This window comes from Marmota marmota, unplaced genomic scaffold (assembly GCF_001458135.2).
Source record: "Marmota marmota marmota unplaced genomic scaffold, marMar, whole genome shotgun sequence".
NCBI classification, from domain to species: Eukaryota; Metazoa; Chordata; class Mammalia; order Rodentia; family Sciuridae; genus Marmota; species Marmota marmota.
In genome coordinates this window covers 28,292,498-28,309,585 of record NW_026000242.1, presented here as the reverse complement: position 1 = coordinate 28,309,585, position 17,088 = coordinate 28,292,498, and the positions used below count along the sequence as shown (strand labels likewise).

The 17,088-nt window shown below is 32.7% G+C and overlaps 1 protein-coding gene across 4 annotated transcripts in view; it reads right to left on the bottom strand.

The window, feature by feature from the left end:
- The window catches only part of Slc36a4 (solute carrier family 36 member 4), a 49,171-nt gene that overhangs the window by 10,597 nt on the left and 21,486 nt on the right, over window positions 1–17,088 (bottom strand). For 3 of the 4 annotated variants that reach the window (XM_015489991.2, XM_048796031.1, XM_048796033.1), the window contains 3 exons: window positions 10,290–10,517; window positions 8,127–8,225; window positions 5,836–6,005 (listed from right to left, as the gene is read on the bottom strand). In XM_015489991.2, coding sequence (XP_015345477.1) covers window positions 5,836–6,005; window positions 8,127–8,225; window positions 10,290–10,517 — 497 coding nt within the window. The remainder of the gene's footprint in view (window positions 1–5,835; window positions 6,006–8,126; window positions 8,226–10,289; window positions 10,518–17,088) is intronic. The other variant, XM_048796030.1, reaches the window with a different exon arrangement.

The following is a 17,088-nucleotide window of genomic DNA, read 5'->3' as shown; positions in this document are numbered from 1 at the left end:
CACATATAAATAAAAAAAATTAATTAAAAAAAGAGAGGTATGTATTGTTCCTAAGAGGTATATACCATCACTGGAGGACACTTGATAAGACAGAACACAGATATTACTATTTGCTATTCAAGTCTTCTCAAGAACTTATTAAATCATCATTGGCACTCAGTGATTACCCTCAAGTCTCTGCACCTTCAACTCTCCTTTACAACAGAGATACAAACTAAAAATCTCCATCTTCTGTTCTGAGATCCATAAATTACTATTGGAGGAGTTAAGAGACAGATGAAATTTAAATACAACCATCTAGAAGATTTTAAAATTATGCGGTATTCACTCCCAAGCCTAAACTCAAAAGATAATTCTTAACACCTCTGCTGCTAACCTAATTCCACATTCTGTGTTTTTGGGTTTTTCCAGATCAAACTAATATAAACACTTTCTACTTAGGACCTCCATATTGGTAAGGAGATTCTATAACTTCAAGTAATACCAGTAACATGTAAGAACCTGACATTTATATGAAAAAAAAAACCACAACAAATTATATGGGGCAACCACAGTCCTTATGAAAATGAACATTTCTATGGTCCATATTATCATTTACATTAAACATTTTTGAAGTCCTGTATTTAACAGGTTGATAATTTCTTTTTGGTTATTCTTCTTGCAACTGCCCTGAACCACTTTTAAAAAAAAAAAATCCTGAATTATATATTCCCTCCTGGATTGTGGCAGTGTGCTTGGGGTTTTCCAAACTATAAGTTATGTAGCGAACTTTTCTAAGGTACAGATTTTACTCCAAGACAGTATTTTTGGGAGAAAATTATTTTGAAAAAAATGATTTTTGTATAAACTAGAATGCAAAAGGTATACTTTTTAAAAATAAAGTATACACTGATGTTGTGCTAAAGTTAGGCCATGTCGGGACTGCCCCAGGACTCCGGAGTGAATGCTTTTCTCGTTCTTCTATCTGGGTTGCTGCTATAGTATGGATAAGTGTTCCCCCAAGGTGCATTTTATAAAGGCTTGGTCCTCAGATTGGACTTTAGGGAGGTTGTGAAATTTTTAAGAGAAAAGGTGGGATCTAGTGGGAGGACCTCAGGTCCCCAAGGGCATGCCCTTGAATGGAATAATGGGTCCTTCAGTCCTTTTCTCTTCTGACTTTCACTTCCCAGTCATGAGGTAAGTGAGTGATTTTTACTCAGTCATGTGCTATTGCTATGATGTTCTGCCTAGTCAGCCATGGACTGAAACCTCCAAAACTTTGAGCCAAAATAAAACTTTTTATTTTATAAGTTTAATTATCTCAGAGTAATGGAAGGCTGACTAAAATACTCTTTTTGAAAAAAGCTGGTAAAACATTTGAATAGAACTAGAAGTCATGTCTTGATTATACTATTAGGTTACACAGGAAATGCTTCTAAACTTAAAATAGTATTTTGTGAATTTACTTTATTATCACCTTTAAAATACACTCTTTGCTTCAAAAGCCAAACATATTACCTTGAATAGCATTATTCATAACCAGCTTTTACTAATGACAACTCAGGAATACTGAAGATGTAATAACTTGGAACTTCTATAATTCACACTCACTTCATCCTAGGGTCTCTCTCTAATTCAACCTTTTCTTGAAAAAAACAGCCGTTATAATCTCTGAGACTACAGTCAATTTGGCATGAAAGTCCCCTTATTCCTTGCCATGGCTAATAGTCATTAGGTCCCTGAAATGCTCTTGCTAGAGTCATCAGCTTTCATACTCAGCCACTGAGTACACTGTACACTCTGTACCTTCCAAGGCCTTCTGTATTAAACACAGAAAAAGAAGGGAAGAAAAAACATTAAAGAAAGGAATCTCAGATATAATCTCAAATTACACTAATCGAAACTTCTCACGTTATAGACAACTATAACTGTAAAAAGATGGACAAAACTTTTTCTGTATTCCTAGGCATGACTATTATTTTAACATTCCCACAAGTGTAAGATCAAAAAGAAATATTACAGGCCACCAAAATCATATTTCCACAATGAAAAGGAATGAAGTAACAGAAGTTCTCTCAAAAGAAATATTCATCTTGACATGCTTTCCTATTTTTTTCCTGTTTTTGTTATTCTTTGAATAATTATTGTAGGTTCACTAAATGAAAAGCAGGTGACTTGCTAGACTTTCTTGAGTAGAAACTATGATCAATTTATTAGCCCCCCTTTTAATCAAATGAGTTCCATTCTAACCAGAGAGCCATAACAATTAGGGGGTAAGAAAGATTAATTGGAGCTACTACATGGACAGTGTCATACCCCAAGATTGAGCTGTGAATTCCAAAAGATCTCCTTCTTATTCCTGTCCATTTTTCCTTCACCATATTCTTACTTGTCTTGGGATAAGGAACATATTATTTTGAATGTGTGCATATTTCCTCTTCTGTCCCTTCTCCTATAAAATTTTCCTTAAATGCTTTGTGAATAAGAGTAGAGAACAATTTTGAGATTGCTTCTACCTGTTTTATATTCAACATTAAAACTCCCTCTCACATTTCTCAAAAGAAGACATACAAATGTCCAACATATAAATGAAAAAATGTTCAATGAGAAGAAAAACCCCACATAAGAATGGCTCCTCTCAAAAAGATAAAAAAAATAACAAATGCTAGGAAGGATTTAGAGGAAGAGAGACTTTATACATTGTTGATGGAAATGTAAATTAGTATAGCCACTATGGAGTAAAGTACTGAGGTTTCCCCAAAACTAAAATTATACCTATCATACCATCCAGAAATCCCACTGCTGGCTATATCACCAAAGAAAATGAAATCACATGATGAAAAGACACTTTATTGCAGCACCATTCACAATATCCAGGATATGGAATCAACCTAAATGTTCACCAACGAACAAATGAATAAGAAAATGTGGTGTATATATATATATGCAATGGAATAAAATCCAGCCATAAAAAGTATGACGTCCTATCATATGTGACAACACATACAGACCTGGAGGACACTATTTTAAATGAAGTAAATCAGGCAAAACCAGAAATTACATGATCTCACTCATAGATGTGATGGCACAGCAAGGTGAATATAATTAACAATAATGCATGATCTCTCACTCACATGGATCATGTAAACAAGCAGAGGTTTCTATCCTCATAAAGGATAAAATGAACTTCAAGCCAAAATTCATCAGAATGGACAATGAAGGACATTTCATACTGCTTAAGGGAATTATCCATCAACAAGACATAACAATCATAAATATTTATGCCCCAAACAAGGGAGTGTCTACATACATCAGACAAACTCATCTCAATTTCAAGAACCAAACAGACCACAACACAATAATCATTTTAACATGCCTCTGTCGCCACTGGATAGATCCTCCAAACAAAAACTAAATAAAGAAGCTACAGAAGTAAAAAAATACAATTGATAATTTAGACTTGACATATATAAACTATTTCATTAATAAATGACTGAATACACTTTCTTCTCAGCAGCACACATCTTTCTCTAATACAGACCATGTTATGTAAACTATCACATATGTTGGCATCAACTATAATATTACCTTAATATATTTTTTAGCATTTGTAGAGTTATCTTGATATCTCCCTTTTTATTAATATTAATTTTTGTGTTCTTGCTTTTCTCTTGATTAGAATTGTTTGATTTTTATCAAATTTTAGCTGTATTATTTCTTCTCTATTTCATATATTTTTGCTACTGTTCTTATCTTTTCCTTCCTAGTGCATAATTTGAAAATAATTTGATTGTTATTCTAGCTTCTTTCTGATACAAGTACTTTAAGTTATAAATATTCATCTGAGAACTGTTTGATCCCAAAGATTCTGATATCTTAAGCTTTTATCATCACTTAATTCAAAGCATTTTTTATTACTTTTATTATACATTCTTCCTTGACCTCAAAGACATTCATAAGTGTTCATACAGGAAACACAGTCTGCATGATTTCCAATTTTTTAAAAAGTAGTGGAAATGCTTTTTATATTGATTGTATTGGTTACAATACATATCAAAACTGATCAAACTGCATACTTGAAATATGTGCATTTTATTGTACTTAAATTTTACTGCAATAAAGCTACAGGAAAATTTTTTTTAATGCATGCTCTCTTCTCAAAATACTTGGAGAAAGAAATTTGAGTATATTCACCATGAGGAAAAGATAAAAATCCGAGATGATGGTTGATTACTATCCAATGTATATCTGAATGAAAACACTGCATTCTGTCTAATAACCATGTACAAATATTATGTATCAACCAGAAAGTTAAAAAATATAGATAATAAAATATACCTGTCCAATTTTAAATTATTATTTTTAAGATTTAGTCTAAATGTTACTGGCTTATAACTGGAAAAAATATATATTTTCTAAATATTTTACAATATTCAAAATATGAACTATACTATCATAATTTTTAGCCTTCATTCTTTTCAATTAAGTTGTTTAAGCTTCTAGTCCTTATATATTAAAAAGAAAAATATATATTTGAAGGAAACAAAAGTATGTAATTAACTATAACATGGGTAAATTAAATATATATAGCTTCTTTGCAATCATGACTCCATCCTGAAATACATTTACAACATTTGAAACATGTTTCCACCTTGAAATATTAACAAAATGTCACTGAGGTAAAATTATGATTAAAAAAATAAGATAAACACACTGAATGTGTGCCCCCTGACACCTGGAAACTATCCTACTTACATTCCTCTGACTTGAATGGCTTCCTATGTGCATTTGTCCTAACAAAATATTTAATCAAAAAATTCCCTGAATGCAAATGATAATTAAATAACAGATAAACTCTCATCAGGAAGCCATTCAGAAAACACAATTTCTGCTGTTGCTGATTTTCTCTACACTGGTGAGATATTTAAAATTTCACAGACTTCCTGCCAGGCACCATGGCGCACGCCTATAATCCCAGTGGCTCGCAAGGCTGAGGCAGGAGGAACATGTGTTCAAAGCAAGCCTCAGCAATTGTATAGTTAGGCCCTAAGCAATTCAGTGAGACCCTGTCTCTAAATTAAATACAAAACAGGGCTGGAAATGTGGCTTAGCACTTGAATGACCCTGAGTTCAATCCCAAGTACCCCAAAAGATAAAGTTTCACTGACATCCAGCCAAGTAGCTGAAGGAGCAGTGTGACATTTAGTAAAACAGCAACTTAGCATTTATTCTTTTCATTTATCAAAACTAAGGCATTATCCATTTTGTAAATAAGAAATTAAGTCTATATCATTATCACTGCTAATACTTTGTTAAAACTCCCAAACACCAAAAAACTCTAGGAAAAATCACATATATTGATTGCTTCATTTACAAGACTATGATTATAATATTAAAACACTAAGATGCATCATTTCATTATTAGAAATGAGTCCCAATTGGATTCTGAATCAATTTGAAGTACATATAATATAAAGCTGACCAGTAGAATACTAAGGACCATAAATGGTGAGATGTTATTTTATCAAAAACCCAATGTCTTTGCTTTTTTGGAAGCAAGAATGAGTATTTTTCTATTACAGTGTGTCCATACTATAATAATTCATATTTTGCTTTTACACATGACTCATGTTTGAAACACAATTTTTTTAAATTCTTTTTTTAAATCCCACAGAGATCCACAAATTCATAGATGATCTCCTCAGAGACTTATGAAAAAATCCAGGTTACCCAAATAAATAAATCACAGTGAATGTTTTAAATGATTAAATCATAAATCCAACATACCTTTACCATTGAAGGCAGTAAGCTCTATCTATAAAACACAAAAACTAGGATGAACTCATATCCACCTACCATACATCCTGGGGAAGATTCAAAGTTATGCTGCCTTTGATTTCATCACGAAAGCACATATATCCTAAAGTAGCCAAAGTCACATACAAAGTTGTAACGATCCCCATGCCAATATTCAGAGCTTGAGGGAAGCGTTTTGAGTCTTTCATTTGGTTTTCCAGTGGAAGGACCTAAAATAAAAAAATATAAATATTTTAAAGAGAATATGATTCAAGTATGTTTGAAAATAACAGGGTCTCAAATTGGTCTTTTTATAGTTTATATACAAAATCTTTCTTTAAAATAATGCATATAATTATTAAAGGATTTTACCTTGTCCTATATTTTCTACAATAAACATTAAAATGTTTTTTTAAATATTTAAAAATTAGTCCTTGGCAGGCAAACCTGTCCATTTCTTAAATATTTTTTTTTTATTTTGGAATAATTTTAGATTTACAAAAAAGTTACAGAGTTCTCACATATCCCTCAAGAAGTTCCCCCCACTGTGAACATATTACTTACCATGTCACACGTGCTACAACTATAAACCAATTTTTTATGTTATTATTATTTGTGCATTTCTAGTAACTAAACTCCAAACTTCATTTGTATTAGGTTTTCCATTAATGCCCTTCTTCTCTTCCAGAGTCCCATCCAGGATAACACTGCATTTTGCCAGCTTTCTTCCTATGTCTTTTCTAATCTCTGGTAGTTTCTCAATCTTTCCTTCTTGTTCATTATACTGAATTTTTTTTAGCAGTATGGATTAGCTATTTTGCATAGTATCTCTCTATTCAAGTTTGCCCAACATTTTCTTTGTGACCAGTTTGGGATTATAGGTTTTAAAGAATACCACAGAGGGGAAGTGCTCTTGTCATCATATGCTTTTATGCCTGGTGAAGTTCATTTTGATCACTTCATTAAGGTATTTTGCCGGGCTTCTCTGCTACAAAGTTATTTTTTTTTCTCCTTTCATCATATTCTTTTTATATTCTAAATTGAGCCCATACTCCAAAAACTAATGGGAAATTAACTACACCTTCCAGAGGGAGAAGTCTCCACATAAATCATTTGAGATTCTTCCTCATGTATTTATTTGCTTAATCATTTATTCATATTAGCATGGACTGACAGATTTGTTTAATACATGGAATTATAATCAAATATTCTTGTTATGCATTTGGTCAGACATATTGCTTTAACCTTGGCCATTCGGAATTCTATTAGGATAGATCCTGTGTCCTTTTGATGTGTCTCCATTCTTTTGTTTTTAAGCATTTCCTTACTTTCTGGCACTCCAGACTCATCCTGAATTTATTTGCTTCAGCCCTAAAATCAGTCATTTGTCTCTAAAGAACTTGAGTTCTTTTGTTGGAAAAGTGTATTTAGAAATAAAGATCTGGGTTATGGGCATGCTTGTTTCTTCTAGATGTCACTCCTTGTAGGTCCTATCAGGAGACAGAGCTAGGAAATACATGTGTGTATACTAACACATGTATGCATACACCTGTAACTGGTTCTATATCTATCCATTTGTATCGATTGTCTGTCAATTTCATTAAAGATAGTAAATGGTTTTCATTGAATAAAAATAACTTTTAAGGAAAAGGCTAATTGAAAAAAATCAAGGTTTTTAGGTTAATATTCAAAACATAATTTAGCTGTACAGGGAATGACAGTATATAATAAAAATAACAAATATTTATTAAGTGCTTAAGTACAGCAGCTATTATTCTAAAAGCTTTGCAATAGCATCTTAGACAGTTCTCAGAATAGCTCTGGAAGTAGTATTGCTATTACTATTCTGACTTTTCATGTGAATAAGTCCATTTCATAGGGAAACATTAACTGCTAAAAATTTATATTTGAATTTTATATAACAATATAGTAATAATTTCAATTTCCTTAAAATAATCTAGCCTATAAAATGTTTGGAATGTGCTTAAGTATGTGGAGTACAGATAAAACAAATTGAATTAAATTTTGGAAGCTGGTCAGTTAAATTTTGGAAGCTGGTGATGCTTACACAGGCAGTCATTATACTACTCTCCAAATTTTGTATAGATTTAAAATTACATAATACGATGTTAAAATCATTTACAAATAAAGAAGGAATTAATATGTTTAAGATTAAACTCTTCATGGAAGAACTAAACTATAATATAAATCTACCATACCAAACTGGAAATCATGTTCCCAGAATAAGGAAAACTGAAATTAGAAAAAATCAATATGCATTTTTACATAGCTTCACAATGTTAGTCTTTGAGATAACTTAATATTTAAAAATAATACAGACTAATTCTTACCACTCCTATGCCTTCAAAAGCAAATACAGCAGTACCAAAAAAAAGCGGGTATTTTTTCCAACCAGCCACTATTGGAAGGTTATGGGGATCTGGCATGTTCTGCAGAAAGGGGAAAAAAACAGATAATATATTTATTTATTTTAAAGAATTTTGAAAGAAAGAGTAAAATCCCATTCTTCTGAGCTTCACAACAGGAAATGTGAGTTATATATTATATAATATTTCTTTCAATAAACACTTTAAGCAGCCTATGTTAAATGTAGCAAAATGTTAGGATTTAATTGCCAAAGCAACTGTTTTCCTTATGGCCACACATTCCATCTGAGCAAAATTCTCCTGATTACCTGTTTCCACCTGTAAGTTCTAGACTGTGCACACTGGGTGTGGCTCCTGCCGCAACAGAAAATACAAAAGCACACTCAGGTCTAGGCTGAGAGCCAAATGGTTAGTTAACAAACACTGCTTTTGGTACTCAACAGAAAGTCTTTCTCCACTCTACTATCATTGCTCCTTTAGGCCTCTGAGATACTTGGTTCCTGATTCTGGCTTTCTGTTTCACAGCTCTGCTGCTGCTCCCAGTATAAGTTTCTTCTGGTTTCAGTATTTACTCAGTGAGCTAACAGTTGTTATTACCCTTATTTCTGTATAGGTGACCTGACTCTGGTTTTGATTACATGACACTGATACATAGCCTTGTTTCTAATTCTCACAATCTGACAAACTCACAAAGGGCATATTTTGTTCAAACTCTCTGGGTCTACAACAACCACTTCTTCCAGATTCCAAAGTCTGGCCCCTACTTCCTCACCATCCTGCATTCTCTGGCTTACCTGACTAGACGCAGAATTCAAGGTCAAGAAAAGCAGATGAACAAAGCAACTTAAACATGAAGCACAAGGACAATTTAGGGAATAGAAAGGGCTGGAACAATGGAAACAAAGGTATAACTGTATGATAAAAGGTGATACAGTACCAAAAACGTAGGCTAGGGTTAGAAAAGAAGTTTGAAGGGTCTGAATTATTTGCCACCACTAACTGTTAGAAAAGGCAAGCAGGATGCTATTTCACTTCTTCATGAATGAGCTCATGCCATTTCCCTCTATCCAGGGAACCACCTTTTCTGCCTGCTAAGTCTTACACATTCAGCTAAGGGGTCATGAACTCCAGAAAGCCTTATGGGATCTTCTTTCCTGTCCCTTTACACTCTTAAGTACTGTAAGAAAGAATAAGGGTTCGGGAAATCAAAGAAGAGAAAAATGAAATACAGACCCACAATAAGAGTTTGCAATTAAATTGTTATGGAGATTTGCAACAATTACCTTTGAAGAAACATATAAGAAGGATTATATCAGGAGGAATAGAACAAGGATTTTCAACCTTTTCTGGGTAACTGGCCCTTTGAGAGATGAAAGCCATACAGCTGCTTAGCAGAGAAAAGTGTGTGTGTGTGTATACATATATATGTATATATCTAGAGAGAGAGGGAAGAAAGGGAGGAGGAGGAAAAGGAGAAGGAGGAGGATTAGAGACAGGGAGAGAGACTAAATCTTAAAAACAATTCTAAGGGATTTGCAGATTCCCTGAACCCTGAGAGGTTTTAAAGAAACTGTGATGAAAAATCCCCAGAATGAATAATAAAATTAGTTCAGGTTATTGCATATACTTCATACAAAGGGATTACAGAGTTGTACAGTGGAAGTGGGTTGAAGCAGTGGCAGAAAATAAATATGTAGAAGTGAAAGAAAATTGTGGAACTACATACATTTCCCCATAAATTTTTACTGGTTCAAATTTTAAAGGAAAAGATAATATACTTAATAAATTGTTCCTTGTGAGCCACTGTACTGAGACCACAACCCTAAATCTCACAAGAACTCTATAGGTATGTAGCATCGTCTTCTGAAGCACTGACACAAAGCCAAGAAGCATATTTACCAACACCTAAAACCAGGCCAGACTAAAGAGCCTGTACTTGTCACCACTACTTCACACACTTTCAAATTAGCAGTATCCCCCAGAAAGAAACCAAGGTTTACCACTGTCTGCTGTGGCCAGATGTGCACTAACAGTCTTTATGTGTCATTACTTTTAACTCCAAAGTAAACAAAAGTTTTACTTGTGTAGGAAATATATGACATTTAGTTAAAAATACGTCATACTTACCCTAACAATGTACTGGTAAATTATCACAAGACTGACAGCCATGGAAATGTTGGCAAGGAATGAAAGTACAAATAGATTCTTTAGTTCACGAATGAAGACCAAAAGAATTATAAATGGAAGAAAGCAAAGCATGTATATCCTTAGGTCAATACTTCTTCTTTCACATGGATTTGACGAATTGGTACTATTCAAAACAAATACTTTACTGTCCAAGAATCCTTCATGAACCTATACAGGATTACCAGGGGAATAAGGGAGGAGGAAAGACACACATCAACTTATAAGAGAGAAATGAAAAAAAATTACAATCTACATACATTGTGACACACTGTACAACAAAACATTTATATTTTCTGGATACTCTGGCTTCCTAGAAACATATAAGAATAATTAAGGTAGGAAAACATTCTTTGCAAGATAACTTATTTTTTGTACTGTAAAAAAGTTCACGAGAAAATTGTAAGGATGAGTTTACTAATTTAATCTGAAGCTTGTGATTATGATGCTCATGATCCCTGAAATGACTCAAAAGATCCATTTCTGAGATCATCAAACTGGGAGCACATTTGTCTAGAATGACCAGGGGTATTCTACTTCAGCTTACTTTCTTCAGAATATAAAACACACACTAAGTATCTCTTAGATACTTAGTCAAAGTAAAATTTAAAGAAGTCAAAGTAAAATTTAAAAATCACAGACTAACTTTAAAATGTGTGTAAAGCAACTATTTATAAATTATCATCATTATCAATATTACTAAGAATCCACAAAATTCACATTGCTATGTTACACAATAGATAATTTTTGCTAGAAAATTTCTACAATAGAAATCAGTTTCACTTAAAAGCCTATTCACCAATTTTATAATGCAATTTTTATATTTTTCAAAGAAATGCAAGAATTTATAAATTTCATGTTAAAAATCTGTCTCTGATTCAGTCAGTCATGTAATCCAACTTTCTAAAATAGAAACAAAATTATAGTAGAATTTAGAAACAATCTTCAAAACTTATAGCACAGGCAAATCAGATTATAATTTAAATACCAATGAAAAATTACTTGCAACCAAACCTCCTTTGAACACACTGATATCGTCAAGCATCTGGTTATATTCTTAAGAAACAGATCCTATAATAGTAACAGCTAGCATTTTTTTTAGTGCTTTCTATGTATCAAGTACTGAACTAAAAGCTTTTTAAACATCTCATTTAATCTTCCAAATGATTCTCAGAAGTGGGTTACAGTATTAATTTCAATTCAAACTAGAGAAAACTGAGGCTTGCAGAAGGGGAAAGAAAAAACTTGCATAGTATCGAGCCAATGAGTGGTGATCCTAGGATGCAAACTCAAGCCTAGATATTAACCTGACCAAAATAATACTACCTGAAGAAGGGTACTATGTCCAAAAAGCTACCCACCTCTACTCTGACATCTTTCTTGAAAGGTACCTAATATTAAGGGGCAAACAAATCAGACACTTAAAACAAAATTCTGATATGGCTTATAATTCATGTTCCTTTTACTCTACTTTTATACTTAAAATCCATGATAAGAATTGTTTAATTAATCACTACAAACACATATGTTATCTTAGATGGTAGGGAATTTAGTAGATTTTTAAGCTACATAGGCATTTTATAATTCACACTGACCTAACAAACCCTCAAATTATACCATGCACCATTTAAGAAATGCACTGCTCATCATTTCATGTAACTGGCCATCAAAACTTTATATTTTATGTTTTATAATTTGAAATTGAACCAAAATTATTAATTTATAATACTTGGCTTTTAAGAAGATATTCAATTGTTGGCTTAATTTTCTCAGTAACCAAATCTTTAGAGTCAAACACTTCTTATTAAAGCAGTACTTCTGATTATTGGATTATGTAATGATCAAGTTCAACTCTAACAAAAATTCCTGGTAAGAGAATGGCAGTTACATAAACAAAATTTTAAAGGGCTGTTTGAATTATTAGGTGCTTAGAAATTTAAAAATTAGCTCTATCACAATATCTAATAAAAATTTAGCATTCTCTGGCAGAAAGATGGTTATGAAATTTCTCAGGATTAAAAAAATACAATAAAAAATGTAGATACATACCTAGAGCAAGATTCAGGTAAACATTTGAGTCCTTTGGTGCCCTCTAGAGACAGAGATGGGCTAATAGGACTTCCTATGGTCTCACATGTTTACCAAAATGTAAAACACTGGAATAAATATTATAAAATAAAATTACTAAATTCAGTTTTATTCATTTAGAGCTCAAATTTACTAAAACCCACTATTATTAACTTTCAATGACTCAGTAATTTTATGATTAAAATTCCAAAGGCAGATTATGTTCTTTAGTAAACTAAATACAATATTAAATAATTCCCTACATTTGAATACTGTTTTACATTTCACAAAGGCTTTCACAAACCTTCTGTGTCATCTAAGCCTCACAATAAGTTTATGAGGAACAAGGGTAAATTTTGTTACTACTCCAGTTTTACAAACAAGGAAACAGAGGGTTGGCCAAAAATAAGGGGATCTTGATTAGTAGGTAAGTTAAAACTGAGAGCAAGGATATGAACTCACATCTTCTGACTATTGTCCATGAATCTGGTACCACTACATTTTTTCCTTTTACTATAATATTTCTTCCTCACTCTCTATGTCCATGTACACTATTGTACCTATTTGAAATTTTCTAGAGTATCTAAAGCAATAAGGGAAGAGTGATTAGAACCATGATGGCCTACAGTCAAAAGCACTAGGGTTATTTTTCTCCACTGACTATCCATAATGGCTTAATGAGAACAAGAACAGCTGTGTGGCAGCTAGAGAGCAGGTTTCCATATCTGGATGGCAATGAAACCCTTATATCTTTGTGTTAATGAAATATTGCACCTTCAATTTCATGTACATTAAGGCAGCTTTTAATGATAACAGCAGTAATAATTGGTAAGGTTTAATTAACCAGTATGTGCACTATTGTATACTGCTATCAAATGTAAAAGAACACCTCTTGAGAGATAATGAAAATCTCTAACCTCATGCTGCTTTGGTGACCATCTACCTACTCTGCCTAGTGATGTGTTCATTATTAATTTCAGCTATTTTCTAAAGCCTTTTTGTCTTTTTCCATGCTGCTCTTAATGCCTCCAAAAGAGTTTCACCTTTCTATCCACAGCAGGTGTTCTCTCTTCCTCCTAGAGCAACATGTTTTCTATGTATCTTCTTAGAAAATGTACAAATAAGTTAAACTTTTCTATTCAATTTTGGAAGAAACCTATAATATTTCATAGAAGAAAGCCACCCAAAGCTTCTAGACATTTATTGTCTCCATTTTTTCCACTATTCATGTCACATACACATACACACACATACCCTTAATATCTGAAAATATCCTGTCCAGAGATAAGCAAATAATATATTGGGTGGCAACTCAGGCAGACACTTAGGTTTCAAACTAATTCCACATAACTTGGAGCATATTACTCATGTTTTGTGAGATTTCTTCATAAAATGAGCATAATACAGCCAGGCATGGTGGTGGATGCCTATAATCCCAGTGGTTAGGGAGGCTGAGGCAAGAGGATTGCAAGTTCAAAGACAGCCTCAGCAACTTAGTGAGGCCCTAAGCAACTTAGTAAGACCCTGTCTGTAAGTAAAATATAAAAAAGTGCTGGGGATGTGGCTCAGTGATTAAGTGTCCCTGGGTTCAATCCCTAGTACAAAATAAAAAGAAGAAGAGAAAAAAAAGCATAATACTTTACAGAGCCATTGCAGAGATTATATGCCATAGCTTATAAATATAAAATTGCAAGGCATTATCAATATTATTCCTAGATTCAAACAGCTTGCTGGTGACTCTCTTAGGAGATATTAGAAAAGATATAGTGCTACCATGTTGTACAATCCTAGAAAGGTATTATTCCCATAATATTCTATGTAAATGATTGGTAAGATGAGTTATCAGTTCTGAATTTAAATGGCCTCATGATGAATGAGGAGTCCTAAGAATAAGCAATTTCTGAAGTTAAATACTTGTAATATCTAATGCACATCATTTAGAGTGAGTAATGCTAATGAAAACACTGACACTTTATTTTGGTAAACAAATGAGTATAAACAGAATTCTAATTAACTCCAATTGCTATTGGTCTTTTCCATATTATCCACATCTCTCATTTCTGCTTCCTTTCACTACTCTTTCACTCATTATTTTATAACTACAATATTTGAGGAAACACCTATATCTAAAGGAACAACAATGATTTAGATTACATACTTATCTTCCAGAAAATTTGTTTTATAAGAACTTAATTATTTGAAAGTATCAAGGGAAAGAGAGGAGAGAATAAATAGCCTGGAAGCAGGATATTTGAAAAAAATAAATAGTAAAATGAGGCCAAAAAAACAAACTACATAATTTATTAGAGCTCTCAAGCAGAGACAACATCTAAGATTACCCTCCTATTAAAATTGCTAGCAGTAAAAATGGGAGTTCGTAACCCACTTGAATCTAATGTATGAAATATGATAAAAAAAACTGCTAGCAGTCACAACACCAATGTCTTGATACCATTCTTTTTATAGATGCAGGAAGAACTAGCTTAGTAAGAAACTAAGCTAAAACAGTCATGGATGGACTGAAAGAAAAGAGTTGACAAAGAAAATGGAGTGAAGGATATATGAGTAAGGATGAAAATAAGTGGCGCAGACACTATCAATGGGAAAAATCAAACAGAAGGGCTAAACCCTTTCAGTTAACAAAATTTTATTGAACATATGCTCAAAAAAACAGGTACAACACTAGGTTTAAGAAATAAAGAGAAGGGAAATTTCAAAATCCCTCTCAGTCTGTTGTGAGTTTATTCCCCTTCCAATCCAATGACCATATTGGTACCTAGAAACCAGGTACTCTTACAAGATAGTTTACAGAGATAAACACAACAAGTACAGTGGTCCTTTTCCTCATGGGGCTTCCAGTCTAGTGGTAAAAAATAATTTCTAAATTAACTTTAATGTGATTAAGGCTATTTTTTAAAGTGTTATAGAGGCCAAAAGAAAAAAAATCAATGAATCCTAGCAAAAGATGGAGAAAGGGATGGCATGGAGAAATAGCTAAAGGTTTCACAGAACAGCTAACACTGAAAGCCAAGTTAAAAACTTTTCCAAATATAAATAAAACTTCAGTAAATACTGAAAAGTGATATCCTGGGCAAAACACTTCTCTAGAGATCCAAATTCTAGTTATTAAATAACTGGGACCCTTTAAAAATTTATGTCATTTCTATAAGAGAGCTCCATTTGGTTTTTCAATATTGAACAACTAAACTTGTGGCTTGAATATAATAAATATACAGGGATAATCAAAATCAGGGTTTAGCAAACTACCGCCTACAGACAAAATCTGGCTTACTACCTATTTTTCAAATAAAACTTTACTAGAATGCATATATATTTGTTTATATATTGTTGTCGAAGGTTAAGTTAAGTAGTTGCAATGGAGACCACATGATGTACAAAGTGGAAAATTCTTATTATATGATTCTTTACGGAAAAAGTTTACAAATTCTTGCTCTTAATATAAAACAAAGCATACTTTATACTTAGAAAAAGTGAATTATAAATTTGTATGTACATAAAGATTCTTTAGGAAATATAATTGTATCATCATTTGCATAAAAATGCACTTCTACATATTACTACATGTAATGCTTATTGTACTATACATAGATAATAATAAAGTCATTGAATGAAAAATGATTAAAGTACAGCAGGGGTAACATAGGAATAACATCAATCACGAATGGATGTACTTTGGCAATAATCAAAAATAAATAAATAAGGGAAAGAAAGATCGGTAGAGTAAAGGAAGGAGAATAGGAGGAGGCAGGAAAGGAGAAAAAGTGGGAGGGAACAGGGACTGAAATGTTGTAAATAAAACTCCATACATATATGATTTTCTCAAAATGTACCCAACTACCACAAATAACTAGAATCTTCTAATAAAAAAATAAATGTGCTTTAGCATTGTTCTGGTAGGAATTTTTATTTCAGTGATTTGCATGTTTATTTAAATAGACAATCTCTACATGAAGGCTATAAGCCACTTCCTCTTAAAACAAACCTTTATACTATAGGGAGAATTACAGAAAAATACACATTTTTAGACAGTGTCTTTTTAAACAATGGCATAATTACTGGATTTCAGTAATTGTTATTATTTACACATGGTGTCCCTGAAAAGCTCACATGTAAGACAATGTGAGAGTATTCAGAGGGGAAATGATTAGGTTGTGAGAGCCTTAAACTAATCAGTGAATTAATCCCTAGTGGGATTAATTGAGTGGTCAGATCTTTTAGTCACAGCAGCAAAAAAGCTGACAAAAACAGAAATAAATGCTGAGTTTTCTACCTCCTTTGTTAGGCTGCTGGTTAAAACCTTGTACACTCTTTAGAGAACATGAACATAAAGAATATGCTCCAAAAGTATCTATGGGTATGCTTTTGAGATATAAGTTAGAAGTAACTAAGAATCAGCAAATCATATCATATTTTGATTTGAAAGAACAGGCATTACTGATATTATGACAAGAACAGCAGTACCAATGTTATGGTTTAGATATTAGGTTTCCCAAAAAAAACTTATGTGTGAGACAATGCAAGAAGTTTTAGAGGAGAAATGATTGGGTTATGTGAGCCTTAACCTAATCAGTGAATTAATCCTCTGATAGGGATTAAACAACTGGTAACTGACAGTGGGTGTGACTGAAGGAGGAAGGTCATGGGGGGTGGGGGT